Source organism: Leucopleurus acutus (assembly GCF_964270905.1).
Source record: "Leucopleurus acutus genome assembly, chromosome: 1".
NCBI classification, from domain to species: domain Eukaryota; kingdom Metazoa; phylum Chordata; class Mammalia; order Artiodactyla; family Delphinidae; genus Leucopleurus; species Leucopleurus acutus.
In genome coordinates, this window is record NC_139142.1 from 62,741,979 (window position 1) to 62,755,940 (window position 13,962).

Below are 13,962 nucleotides of genomic sequence, written 5' to 3' on the forward strand. Positions count from 1 at the left end.
TGTTTTAAGTTTGGCTTAAAACTTAACTTGGCTCAAGCTTATTTAAAACCTACTTCCTGGTTAACAGTAATGTATCAACTGTGATGACATTGAAATCCAATGGGGCTTCTTCTAGATAATTTTTAGTATTATTTAAATAGATACAAAAAACATTTTTGGTATATCATAGTTGATCCATAAATTTCATAACTGTATTTTCTCAAAATGGACTGTCTGTGGCAGTAGACTGATACTTAAGGGAAATTATTTTTATCCCTAAGGTCACTGAGGGAGATATCGTGATGTCACACTTTGTTGATCTTCCATAACTACATTAAAACATTATTAGATTTTTCATGTCCTTTATTTAAAAAAAAATTACAGGAAAAAAATCCCTTTGTCAGGCACGTGTGTGGAAAATATCAAAAGTTTTACTGCAACCTTCTTTTTTAACATTCATGAACACCTCTCCTCCGACTCTAAACTTCAAAATGAAATTACTTCTCTTCTTGGCCAGATTATATTGGCAGTTCAAAATCTAGATATTTTTCCCTAATGTCACGTTGTCTTTTCAAATCAAGTTGTTTTTTTTCCTCCCCCTCCAATTTTTTTTAAATAAAAGAAAAATCTAGAATGCCAACAAGAAGAAACAGGATCCTGTTTTACTGCAAGTGCACAGTAAATATTAAGTTATCTTTCTTATTAAAAATACACACATAGAACAAATGTGTGGATACCAAGGGGGAAAGGGGTGGGGTGGGAGGAATTGGGAGATTGGGATTGACATATATACACTATTGATGCTATGTATAAAATAGATAACTAAAGAGAACGTACTGTACAGCACAGGGAACTCTACTTAATGCACTATGGTGACCTAAATGGGAAGGAAATCCAAAAAAGAGGGGGGATATATGCACATGCATAGCTGATGCATTTTGCTGTACAGTAGAAACGCACACAACATTGTAAAGCAACTATACTCCAATAAAAATTAATTTAAAAAAAAAAAAGGGAAGAGGAGGAAAGGGAATGTGCAGAGCCAGACACAGCAATTTTGGAAAAAGGGAAAAGACAGCTGTTGAGGAGGAAGCCTGGTCTATCCACACCACACTTAAGAGCGGCCAACAGTAAGGGGTGGGGACACCCTGAACAGCACAGTGAGCCTTCGGGTCCAGCACAAATGTGTGTGCTGCCCGCAACAGAGAAAATGTATGTATAGCAAAAAAATAAAAATAAAATATATATATAATACACCCAGTTTTTTTCCAGTATTATGTCTTTTTACTATCATCAGCCATAAGTATTTTTCAATGCCTATTATGTAGCATATCTAGAATTACAGCTAATACTCTATTAGTTGAACTAGTATGTACCTCTCTTTGGATTTGTTTCTCTACAAATTAAGTTAGAGATTTTAGTATCAATACTTTAAAAATTAAAGGGGTGATTGGTATTTGACTCCCTCTATATATGCACATGTATATACATATACATATATACACACATATGCATATATATGTACAGTTGACCCTTGAACAACATGGGTTTGAACTGCACAGGTCTACTTAAACATGCATTTTTTTTCAACAGTATATATTACAGTACTACACAATTTGAGATTGGTTGAATCCGTGGATGCGGAACCATAGACACAGAGGAACCAGAACCACCTATAGGGAGGAACTGCATGTATGGAGGGCTGACTATAAGTTATAGGCACATTATATAGAGGGTTGGCGCCCCTAGCCCCTACATTCAAGGGTCCACTGTATACATACATAAATATACGTATACATACATACCACTTTGCATAATTACCTTTAGAAAACGTATAGGTTCCTATCTAAGTAAATCTTCTAAAAATTAGTAATAAGATTCAAATATTTCTATGCCATCAAAATAAGAGATAATCTAACAGTGATTTTGAAGACCTAGAGTAGTGTCTAATCTTCCTTAATTCTAACCTCAGTTTTGCTGTTAATTCACAAAATCTGTATTGCCACATGTAGATGAGATAGTATTATGATTGTAAGGCCCATCTCTTTGAATCTTTGAATGGAATGAATCATCAAAATTTAGCCATTAAACTTGTCTCCTTTTCCCAGGCTTTGAAATGATCTGGAAGAAAAGATTGTAGCTCTTCAGAAAAGATTGTAGCTCTTCAGAAGATAGTTATTTTATATATATCCTAAATATTATTTGTAAGTGCCAGTAGAAAATGTTTCCTTCAACATATAACATAAGCTATAAGTTTGTTTACTGTGTTTTTAAAAACAAATGTTTTTAAAAATAAATAATCATATTTATTTATCACTAGGTTAGCCTGAAATTATAAGCAGCCAAATGTGTTCTCTTTTCAGTATTTTAAACTTAGAAATTTGGCTTGTATGTTGTTGACCAAGAAGCAAATAATATTAATCTTAAATAAAGTCCATTAGCCTTTTATAACAATAATTACTAGGTTCAGTTTTCATATAGAGCATTCATTCAGGTGTAAAATTTGTGTAATGAAAATAATAATTGAGCGATTACTGAGTGCCAGGCAGTGTGCTAAGTACTATACATGCATCCTCTCACTGAATCTTCATGGCAATTCTATGAGACAAACAAAAAACCTTACCAACAGTCACTTGGTAAAGTCAGAGTCTGACTTCAGAGTCCCTGAAGTATTATAATTACTCATTTAGTCTAAGTATTTTCAGTCCCTTCTTGATATTGAGAGAGGAGAGAAATTGCCCAGTAACCTGTCATATTTGCAAATTAGAAGTTGTTAAAAATTTTTATTTTGAAGGCTCTACTTCTCCACCCATTGAAAAATCATTTTTTATTATTTATTTATTTTTAGTATAGTTTTAAGGTTGCCGTGGGAGAGCTATGGGCTTTGGAATCAGACTGATCTGGGTTTAAATCCTAGCTCTGCTATTTCTTATCTGCATGAACTCAAATGAATTAATCTATCCTAAACCCAGTTTTCCCATTTGTAAGGAGATAAAATATGACAAGCTTAGACCGATATGTTCTAAGTCTACAATAATGGTAGTTCTTGAATATCTTGAAACCTCATGTTTGCCTGCGTTTCTGTACTGTTTTATTCTAAATTATGTGTTACTTTATGACACTCAGTGGTGCGTCCACACCAATCTTAATCACTTACCAACTCCTTTAACAATATTAAGGCAGTAAGATTATTTGGGTAATCTGTCCTTTAATGTAAGGTTATGTTTTATAGGGATATTAACATAAAAGTGGATATTCTTTATTTTCCCCCAAACTAAACAGTTACGTTGAGTTCTCCACATTTTAACAACTGATGTTTCTAAGTGGTCATTTTCTTCAAAAATATTTCTAGTTTCTATCCCTTCTTTTCTAATCCTCATCTTTTTTGATCTAAAGTCTATTAATGTTTGCTCTTATCGTAGTTTTATTATATAGCTACACTTATTGTATACCTGCTGTGTGCCAGGATCTTTGCATATGTAGGCATTCATTCCCCACAACTTTGCAAAATAACTAGTATTGTCTTTGTTTTACAAATAAGAAAACTGTCTCAGGTTAGTTTGCCCAATATCCAGCATCTAGTAACATGACAAACTTGTCATGGGTCTGTCTAACCCATGCTCTTTCTAAGATGACGCTGCCTCTTAGTTCAATGTTAATTAGAATTGCTTTCAAAGTCACAATATTTTTAAAGGCTATATTTAGTAGGTCCAGTAACTTTAGCAGTTTTAAAGTGGTCATACTTGTCAGCAAGCAGTATAACCAAAGCCACAATAAATAACAATGCATTGAGTTCCCTTTTACAATCTTTATAGATCTTCAAAGTCATATTCATCATGTTATTTGTAGTAATAGCTCATTGTAATCAGTGTACAACATATGAATCAGTTTATTATTCCATCAAGATACAGACAACGGTCTGTGTACTGTAAAAATGTTATTAATAGATACTATATGTGAAACATAGGAGCCCATACTTTTTAAACTTCATACTTGAGAGGATATATTATCAATAGAAATAAATAAATATTCTTTATGACTCAGGTGATATAAATCAATACTTAGGCAGAATAGGATGTGAAATGAAGTGTAAGTATCACATTATTCTTTAAATCTAAAGTTGAGATCTATCCACCATAAATTATTTATAGAGTTTGGGTATGCTGAGTATTTATCACAAACATCATTAGCTAAAACATGAGGCGGTACTGTATACCACACACACTAAAAAGCCTGATTTGACTCAGTTGAGTGAAAGGGGGTTTCACCTTGAAGGCAGTAAGGGAGACATAGAGGAATTGCTGTTTTTGAGGAAAATATTCTTTGAATTTGGCGTACTCTAAAGCAGTGTTCTGTAATAAAACTTTCTGTGATGATGGAAATGTTCTGTATCTGCGCTGTCCAGTGTGGTTGCCACTAACCACGTGACTGCTAAACAATTTAAATGTGGCTAGTGCACCAAGGAGCCAAATTTTTAATTTTTATTTAATTTTATTTTTTGCATTTATTTATAAATTTTTTGCATTTATTTATAATTTTAATTTAATTAACTGTGATGTGGCTATGGCTACCACGTTGGACAGTACGGCCCTAGAGATTTTATGACTGAGTGGTTAGCATAACATGCCACCAGTACAGTGAACACTTTAAAAGGTAGATGTTTAAAGAATCTCTCATAGACTTTTTTTTCTTTTCTTTCTTTCCTGTTTGAACTTGTTTTGTTAGTGGGTAAGTATAACATTTGAATTTACAAAGCATTTGTCCATTGTGAAACCTCATCACCCTAATGCATTGCATGCCCAATTGTGTTTCATAATAAAAACCTGATTACTGTCTTCTCTACTCCTCTGTTAACACCTGTAAAATTCTGCACTTTGTCACTCATATCTGTTATCTATCTTCTCTTTTGTTTTCTCACTTCTGCTCGCTACTCCATTTCTTCATTCACAACAAAGAAAGAAATGCAGTGATAGTTCTCTTCCTCCCAAAACCTCCACTAGAAAACATTGGCCATCTCAAGGTAAACAGCCATGGGAAGGCCTCTCATGACTGGCCGGGAATAGTATGCATTACCAGCAAAGCATGAGCTACTGCTCTTCACCTTCCTTCTGCCATCCATCTGCAGTGCTTCCCTAAAAAGGTCCGTGGATTCATATTCTCCTCTAGGTTTTCCAGTATGGGCCCAGTATGAACCAACTCAGATCTTCAGGAAGAATAAAGGTGGACAGAAATATATGTCCTTCTTGTATTTTGAAGGTCAACCTCATTTCAATTAGAAAAGAGAATGTTGGAGAGGTTACTTTTAAAAGGAGGGCAATTTACCTGGATTAGGATTAGTGATAAAATGTTTTCTCCTTGACAATGTATGTTTGTTCTTAAGTATAATATTTGGCCTTAAAAACTTTTAAGTGTTCTACAGAGATACATTCTTAATTTCCTAAGACATCTCAGTAGGATCTGTACCCCTTATTGAACAGTTTTATGTTTCCTTATAAATATTCATAACTTCAGTTTAAGCACAAATGTTTCATTATATGGAAATAGTCGTATAAGTATTCCCAAGCTCGAAGTGTCAGTGTGGTGCTACGCTGGCTAACAAATATGCCAAAAGTTTCCCTACAGAGTTAGGAGCTGTGTAAGTTTAAGCCTGCAACCTGTGTGACATGTCTTTGTTTGTGACACTCGTAAAGATAATTTTTATGTACATAAGACCAAGGAAATCTGGATTAAAATGCCTCAAAATATACAGAATTTAAAAAAATTTGTTATTGTGTTATATTTTCAGATTTTTCTGGAAGGGTTTTTAATTTTTAATGTAATTTCTTATTCATGAAATATTTAAGAACCTATAGTGTGCAAAGTTCTGTAGTATTGCTGTGAATTAGAGAATCATAACTCAGAAATAAAGTACAAAGGTGAAGAACTACTTTGTAAATAAATGATATGAAGAATTTTCCAATTTCAACTTGTTTTGCTTCTTTCAGATTTTTATATCTTACTAAATTCTACTGGTTATCTACTTGCTATGACTGGATAGTGTAACTGCAAAAGTTTAAGAAAACAAAAGCATTACTTGTCAATTCTAAGTTGAGACACTTTGAGAGATCAGTTTGTCTTTTTTGACTGACTTTCAGATAAGAGTTCTTGTCCTCTTCCTTCCCCAGGGAATTTATCTTGCTCCTTCTTAAAAGCATATTTAACTACCTAGCATGTACAATGGTCTCATACTGCTAAGTTCCTTTTTGGAAACGTTTGGTGCTGTTTTGTTTTCAAGTTTGAGCAATGAAGGCCCTTTTCTTGATTATACCCTGTACCCTAGAGATAGGAATTGGTCCTTCTCACCTGATTATTAAGCCCTTACGTGCATGCTAATGGTGCTTTGGATCCCTGTCCTTTCTGTCCCAAAGATTTTGCTTCCCGTTGCTTTTTCTGGGGAGCTCTCTGGTTGGTTCTGGCTCTGGAAATAATGATTGGTGCTTTCTTGCTAATATGATGACATGAGCCTCCAGATCACTGTCATAACAAGCAAGTTTGGGGCTTGCTCTTTCCTCTCAAAAGACCTCACTAAGGGTTGGGATCCATGCTGCAGATCTGTAGCAGAAAAGTTATTTCTTACAGGATGAGTGGCTGGATGACTTGCACTAATGCTCTTGCTGTTTCCCACAGGCTCCTACCCAGAGATTCTACCCAGTGAAACTCCCACAGCAACGCAGGTAGACGGGGCTGACCTGGCCTCACCAATGTCTCCTCGAACTAGCAAAAGCCGCATGTCCATGAAGCTGCGTCGTTCCTCTGGCTCAGCCAATAAATCCTAAGGAGACAGCAGCCCAGCAGTGATCAGCAGTAGCCACCTTAGCATGAACATAGCGTTAACCCTTTCAGGCTTCGTGTTTGCCATAACATGCATGTTCCCTCCTGAACATTTATTTTAGAAAACACTGGATTTAAATAACTTGTAACTTAGTATTTTAGATTTGGGTTGTTTATTCGGTTGGTTTTCCCCCCACACTTCAAGCTGCCGTATGGGGTGGGGGGGAGTTTTATTCTACACCCTTTACCTTCCCTAGATAATTATGTCTAAGTAGTTTTACTTTTAATTTCGTAATTAACTTTGAGCCAAAATATAATTGGACAGATAGTCTCATTATTTTATTTATCGTGCCCCATTACAACTTTATGGCTCAGTATATAATTTTTTTAATAAATGTACATCTTTAAATTTAAGCATTTGTAAAGTTGTAGCAATAGTTGCAAATCTGTTAATACACAGGATATGTATGGATTATTTATGTTATCAAAATAAACCACTTAAAATAAATGGTCTTTTAGTATCTCAAGTTCCAGCTGAAATAATTTTAGCATTAACTTTTTCTTCCCAAAGCAATGTCTCATTTCTTTGCTGTGCAGGTGATGCCATGACATATCTAAAAACCAGAAAAATCACTGTGCTGAACTTTGATTCATGTTTAGCTTCCAAATATTTTTCTAATGTTTTGCTTTTTAAATGGTATCACTGTTAAATGCCATTTCTGTTTTGAGATTGTGGCCCCTTATTGGCTGCTGGATCCTGGTATATCTATGTTCTTTCTTAAGTACCAAAAAGGGAGGAATGGGGTGGGGTGGGTAGGAAAATAGAAAAGGAGAAAACTTTTCTGACATAAATGTGTGGCTTAAATTATGTGTATTATTGTCAAAGAAAAGGGAACATGACCCAGGAGTCTAAATTAATCTAATATTGTTAATACTGAACTTGCACGTGCGGGTTGGTGTACCTTCCACCCTCCAGAAGTATTTTCCTACAGTAGATAAGCTGCTCACATTTTGTTTTGAACGAGCATCTCCTAAGGAAATGTAGCATGACATTGGTACTAACTGCATGTGTAAATACATCATACTGGCAAACTATAAAATATAAATTATGTATCATCATTCATGTAGTATCTACAAATTTGTAACAGTGGAAAAAAGATAGTATTTAATAATACAATAAAAATATTCTTATCATTTCGTGTCCATGAGTGTTGATTTGTCTTTTGTATTTTGTCTTCTATATTTTTTCAGACTTAAGCAGGGCTGTATGATTAATGGAGAGATATAAAGCATAAACCTAGGTTATCTTAGCTCACCATGAAAACTGAATTTTAATTCCCTTCTCAGGATATACCCCACCTTATTTCTCAGAGATCCTACCACAGTCATTAAAACAACAGGAAAATTTTCACCTTCATAAGAGCTCGCAGAAACTTCCCCCAATGCACTTGGTTAAAGCAACAATTTATCTCACCCTCATGCTTTGATTTGTTAAATTTTACTTTTTTTTTTTTTGGTAATATACATTCAGGAACAAAACTTTTTACAGACAGTTTCTATAGCAGGCTTTCAGAGTTCCTGTGCACTTAAATTTTGGATTGCCTTATAAATAAAAACAAATTCCTATGAAACTATGTAGAAAATAAACTTAAAAAGTCCCATGAAAGCTTATATAAAGGATAAACATGGATAGAGACAGTCCCTGGGAAAAAGATTAAACAATGTAGACAGTTTCCCACAACCAAGGTTAAGAATTGCAGAAAAGATAAAGTAGCTATTTACGCATTTCTATAGTGCTTTCATTTTTAAAAAAATAAACAGCTAAAGGTTTGGTGATAGGTAACAAAATGGAGTGAAAATACCAACTTAAAAATACGGAAGTTGATTAGCACAGTTAACGTTTTATTCATCTTCGGATAAACTATTCACTAGCTTTTTGAAAAAGAAGAAAATATTTAAAATATATTTCCTGTTGACATTTTTGGGTAGTAAAGTATCTTTAATATTTAAAGAACAGTACATATTCTTTGCCTTTTGGAGCTCAGTCTATGCAGCCATACTTCATAGTATATATACTATATAAGGAAATTTTCCCATTTTATTTCTGCACCATTACATTCATTTACAAAATATAATTTCTCCTGTCTGTATTCTGTCTAAATGGGTCACAAAGATTATAAAGCAGGATACTGGCTTTGGGGAGATAAGAAGTGAGGCTTTTAAAAATAGGCTGTGTTCAATGGGATTCTTAAGACAAACACAGAACACAACAAAGCACCAGCTATGTACATTTATTTGGTGGTAAGCATCTTACAAATATGGGCTATCTGTCAAGCAATATTCAGCCAGTGTCCCAAACTGGCTATTAGGGCATAGGTACAGAATGTATGCTAAGTATGGTAATACAAAAAAAATCAAAACCAGGTTGCAGCTGAAAAGAAAATATTTGAATATTGAATGAATTGCCATTCATTTCCATAGCGGATTAGAAGTATTAACATCTTCCTTAAGCTGAACATAGTGTCGTATATAATACACATTATGATTACAACAGGAGTGTTAAACAATTTGGATGAAACCCTACTAAAACAGTCAAACTTCAGGAAATGAGTTCTGTGTTTCCCAAAAGCTGTTTAAAGAAAGGTTTAAAGTATCTTCCTGAATACTGCACACGAGAGCTAGAGGTGAGAATTTGGGGGGGTGTCTCAACTCCTTCCAGTAAAGAGGTGCTATTCCCCACCTCCAAACACTAGCTTAAGAGTGGACTTAATAATTGAGAAAAGGAAAGTTTACAAGGAGATTTCTCATATCACCCAAAAGCGCGCAAACATCTTAACATTTCCTGCCCACAGACACAGGTCTTGTGTTTCCCACCCACCCGACGTAAGTTTGGCACCAATCACATAACTTTTAATTCACAGAATATACAATGCAAGATATCTGACCCTATTGAGACAGAAACTACACAGGCGCCTGCGATGACAAGAGGAAGAAGAGAAGAAAAAAAAAACTACCACTTTTGGTAGCTAGAATCCTTTGTAGATAGAGACATGCACGCATTCACTGCGACTTTCCATAGGAATTACAAGTCATATAGGATTCACTGGGGTCTCCAGAGTTTGGTGGGAGCAGGGGAATCCTGTTTTCGTGGGGAAAGTGAGAAGGGATTTAAAGCTGATCATTCTTGACCGAGAACGGTTATACCATATACATACCTGCTCTAGAGAGGGATTTTACATTTCGCTGCCCGCTCCTCTGGCAGCACATTGACTACTGGGAGTTTTAGGAGAGAAAATAAAGGAAGGAAAGAGGGTAAACTTGCAAGTTGAAGAAAGCCCCACAGAAATTCCCATGATCTGTTTGCTCCAAGGCCACCCTCAATCCTCTTTGTCTTTTGCCCTCAACAGCCCGGCCGCAATGGCATCTGCAGCAGCAGTACCTGCCGACTTTCTGAGGGGTGGCACTTATTGATGTGCCGGGTCAGGCCTGGGGAGCTAAAAAAAGTGGACGGGCAGTGCTTGCATGAGAAAATTTGCTGAGCACTCCCGTCGGACGCCCCTCCTGGGCCCGGTGCTGCGGGAGGCGCCCCGGCCAGAGCGGGCAGGAGCAGCTCCTCGCGGACCGCATGCCACAGCCGGTGCTTGTCCCTGATGTCTGCCGACGGGAAGTGCGCCCCGCACAGCGGGCAAGCGAAGGCGAGTGGGGCGGCGCGCTCGGAGCCAAAGCCCGGGGCAAGCGCGCGGGCCGAGCCTGCCTCGTGAGTGGCCAGGTGCTTGCGCAGATAGGCTTGGCGACGGAACTTTTTGTGGCAATATGGGCACACGAAGATCTCGGGTCCCCCGGCAGCACTGACCCCGCCCGGCTCAGGCACCCGGCGCCCCAACACCCCCGCCGTATAAGGGACCTGAGGCAGCGAAGGCTCGGGGTGGGACACCACCTGGAGGCCTTGTGATGGGGCGCTGTCCCGGTGCTGCTCCGCCCCGGAGCTGTCCCCGGCCTGCGGGTGCTGATCCGCAGTTCTCTCTGCCCGGTTGTTTTCCTTCCCCTCCGCCAGGAAAGATGCAACAGCCCCGGAATCCGGGGAGGACGAGGTCGACGAAGGCGGCAGCTTCCCGTCGGCTGAGGAGACTGTGGCGGCATTGGCCGCTGCGGGACGCGGCTTGTGCCAGCGGCGATGAGAGGCAAGGTTCGCAGGGCAGCTGAAGACCTTGTCGCACTCGGGACAGCGGTACTCGACGCGCACGATGCGGGAGCAGCGGTGCTGAGCCAGCGCGAAGGGGTCTGCGTACTGCTCCTTGCACAGCTGGCAGATGAACTCCCCCAGCGGCGTGCGGCTGCCCCCCAGGCCCCGGGACGGCGCTCCGGGCTCCTCCTCCTTGATCTTCAGGCCCAGCACAGGGGACGTGGTGACTTCATCGGTGAAGCTCAATTTCCTCATGGCTTTTGGCTTCTTGACTCCGGCGGCCGCGGGCCCAGACGTGCAGCCCGGAGGTGCCTTGGCGCAGCGCTCGCCGCCGGTGGCCCGCTTCAGGCCGTGCAGGGAGGCCGAGAGAGGCGCGGGGTCCGGATGGAGCGCGGGGTCTGGGAACGGTGCCCGGAGCGGCAGCAGGAACTGCTCCCGCGAGGTCGGTGCTGCTGTTGGCGCCACCGAGCAGGAGAAAGCGGCCACGGTGGCGGTGCCCCCGGGGAAGGACTCAGCGGAGACGGGCGAGCTGAGGCAGCGCTCCAAGAACGCCCGGCGCAGCTCCGCGCCCGCCGGCTTCGTGGGGCTGGGGCTGGGCCCGGGACCCTCCCGGCCATCCGCCCTCCACTCCGCGCCTTCCCTCCCGCCCACCGCTGGGCTCACCCCAGCCGCCCTACAGGACGACCCCGACAGCTCGCGGGCCGCTTCCTCCTCCGGGGTTGGGGGTCCCGCCCTCTCCGCACCGGGCTGAGGGGCACTGGAAGCCTCCTCGGGGAAGGGCGGCGCCCCCTGGGGCCCCAGCAGGGGGAAGACCCGCTCTGCTAGGCGCATTCGGTACGAGCCACCTGTCCGTTTTGTTCGCTTTACCAGGAAGCCCCGAGGCATGGTGGAGTCGGAGCGCTCGGGGGCAAGGAGTAACCGGGGCGCCGCAGGGTCTGATAGCGGGCGAGCACCGCTGCTGCCCGAGCTTCGCCGCCGCAGGCATGTGTCCGCCGCCTTTATAGCTGAGACGCGGGCCGGGGGACCGCCGGGTCGCCTTCGGCCGGACCAGCCAATCAGGAGTGGGAGCGGCCGCGGGGGGTGGGGCTTTCTCGGGGCTGGGCTCGCGGGGGGCCCGGAGGCGGGCGGCGGAGGCGCGGGCCCCGGCGCCCGGCTTAGCTGCTGCCTGCAGCCGCCTCCTCCCTGCCGCCCACCAGGCGAAGACGCCCGAAGGTAAGGTGCGGAGTGTGAGGAAGCTCAGCACTCCGTGCCTCAGCGGCCTCCAGGGGCCGTCTGGGGTGCCGGGCGGAGAGGCCACCTCTCAGCGCCCTCCTTGCGGGCCCGGGACCCTGCTGCCCACCGCGCGTGGGAGTCTGACGGAAAAGCCCCGGCTCTACGGTGGCAGAGCTGAGAGGAAGGGCGACGGGGAGGCGACCGGTTGGGTGTCAGCCGGGGAACGGGTTAACGTCCTATGCTCGTATGGAGCTGATGAGAAGCTGCGACAGAGCGGCAGGGCGGCTAAAGCCACCGCCCCGTGCCTACACTTGACGGTGGGAGTACGTCTGCCATCCAGTATCGATCGAGACTGCGCGCGTCTGTGATACTATGAGAATCCATCTGGGAAGAGGGACTCTAAGTGCGGGAGATCGTGCGTGCTGGAAAGCCTCTGCAGCTCAGGACGCCAGCAGGTTTCTGGGCCCTGGTCCTCAGAGCTTATAAATGCCTCCTCCCCGATTGGGAATAGGAGTGGGGAGGGGAAAATGGGATCTCATTTTCGACTGTCCTCAGATCAAGTGGTTTTTCTGTTCACACCTTCCACTTGTACTACCCAGAGACATGACAGTGCCTAACTGACCTGTTTAGCATGGAGTAGATTGAGTGAGAAATACTGGTGGAATCAGGATTACATCTGCTTCCCCTTGGATAAGAGATATTTTGCAAAAGGTGTGCTATGGACCTTTAAAAGCTCAAAAAAATTTCATCCAGCACTGTTTTAAGCACTAGAAGAGATTTGAAAGTCTGTAATACTAGCTGAGAACTATGAAATAATTAGAAAATATATGACAGATGTATAACAAAATGCCAAAAATCCATGGTATAGAAAAGTACAATCTGAGAATAGGAAGGGGAAAGAACTATGTGTTCAAGCCTCCTTCCTAAGCCAAACTGCAGAAACAGACTGAGCAATGTGTTTTCAGAGTAGACTATGGCATAACAGATCTAGTCATCAATAACACGTATTGTCTTCCTTCTAGTGAATGAAGTATTTTTACACAGAGAGCATTATTTGAGGGAAGATTTGGAAGTAATTATATATTTGTTAATACTGGCTATATTTTATGCACTCTACTTAAGTAATCTGATCTTTTCGCAAACACAAAACAGAAGTAGATATTATTACTCTCCTTTTTTAATGAGAGGATTGAGCTGTAAGAGAAGTCGTGTAACTGGCAGAAGTCACCCAGAGCCCAGACTCAAACCAAGTTCTAGCTAATTCCGAAGCCCAGACTTTCCATTATACCGGTGTCTTCAAACTATTTTTTTTTCTGATCACATCCCATAATAAGAAATATTTTACAGAACACACACGTAACTGAAACAAGTGTTTCACAAAATAATGTTTACCCTTAACTAGGTGCAATGCAGTTTTGTATGTTCTACTCAATTCTATTTTCTTTCTTTTTTAAATGCTAGTCATAGCAAACAAATTTATTTCATAACTCACTAATGGGGATTAGGTCCCACAGTTTGAAATACACCATCATTATGATGTTTCCTATTAAACAGGATGAAATCATACAAAATTAAAGAAAGTAAATAAACCTGACACTTCATAATTAAAATTAATATTCTGAATCACTATTTAAAATATTTGAGTCATTTAGTAGTGTAGGTAAACTTAGTTTCCCAAATTGATCATTTCTGACATGTCAGTTTATGTATGACTTCTAACTCAACTTCTTCTCAATGTTTCTCCTTTCCTCTTTCTCCTAATGACCCAGATGTTGTGT

At 41.1% G+C, this 13,962-nt stretch overlaps 2 protein-coding genes across 2 annotated transcripts in view; one reads left to right on the forward strand and one right to left on the reverse strand.

The window, feature by feature from the left end:
- The window catches only part of RALGAPA1 (Ral GTPase activating protein catalytic subunit alpha 1), a 220,419-nt gene extending 212,509 nt beyond the window's left edge, over positions 1 to 7,910 (forward strand). Inside the window, exon 40 of the mRNA XM_082844727.1 lies at positions 6,646 to 7,910. Within this exon, the coding sequence (XP_082700853.1) occupies positions 6,646 to 6,794 (149 nt within the window). The 3' untranslated portion in view covers positions 6,795 to 7,910. The remainder of the gene's footprint in view (positions 1 to 6,645) is intronic.
- A 2,279-nt stretch (positions 7,911 to 10,189) lies between these two features.
- On the reverse strand, positions 10,190 to 11,957 carry INSM2 (INSM transcriptional repressor 2; the record flags this gene model as incomplete). Its single annotated transcript, XM_082835094.1, has 1 exon — positions 10,190 to 11,957. Exon 1 carries the CDS (start codon positions 11,855 to 11,857, stop codon positions 10,190 to 10,192), a length of 1,668 nt encoding a protein of 555 aa, XP_082691220.1. The 5' UTR covers positions 11,858 to 11,957.
- Between the last annotated feature and the right edge of the window lie 2,005 nt (positions 11,958 to 13,962).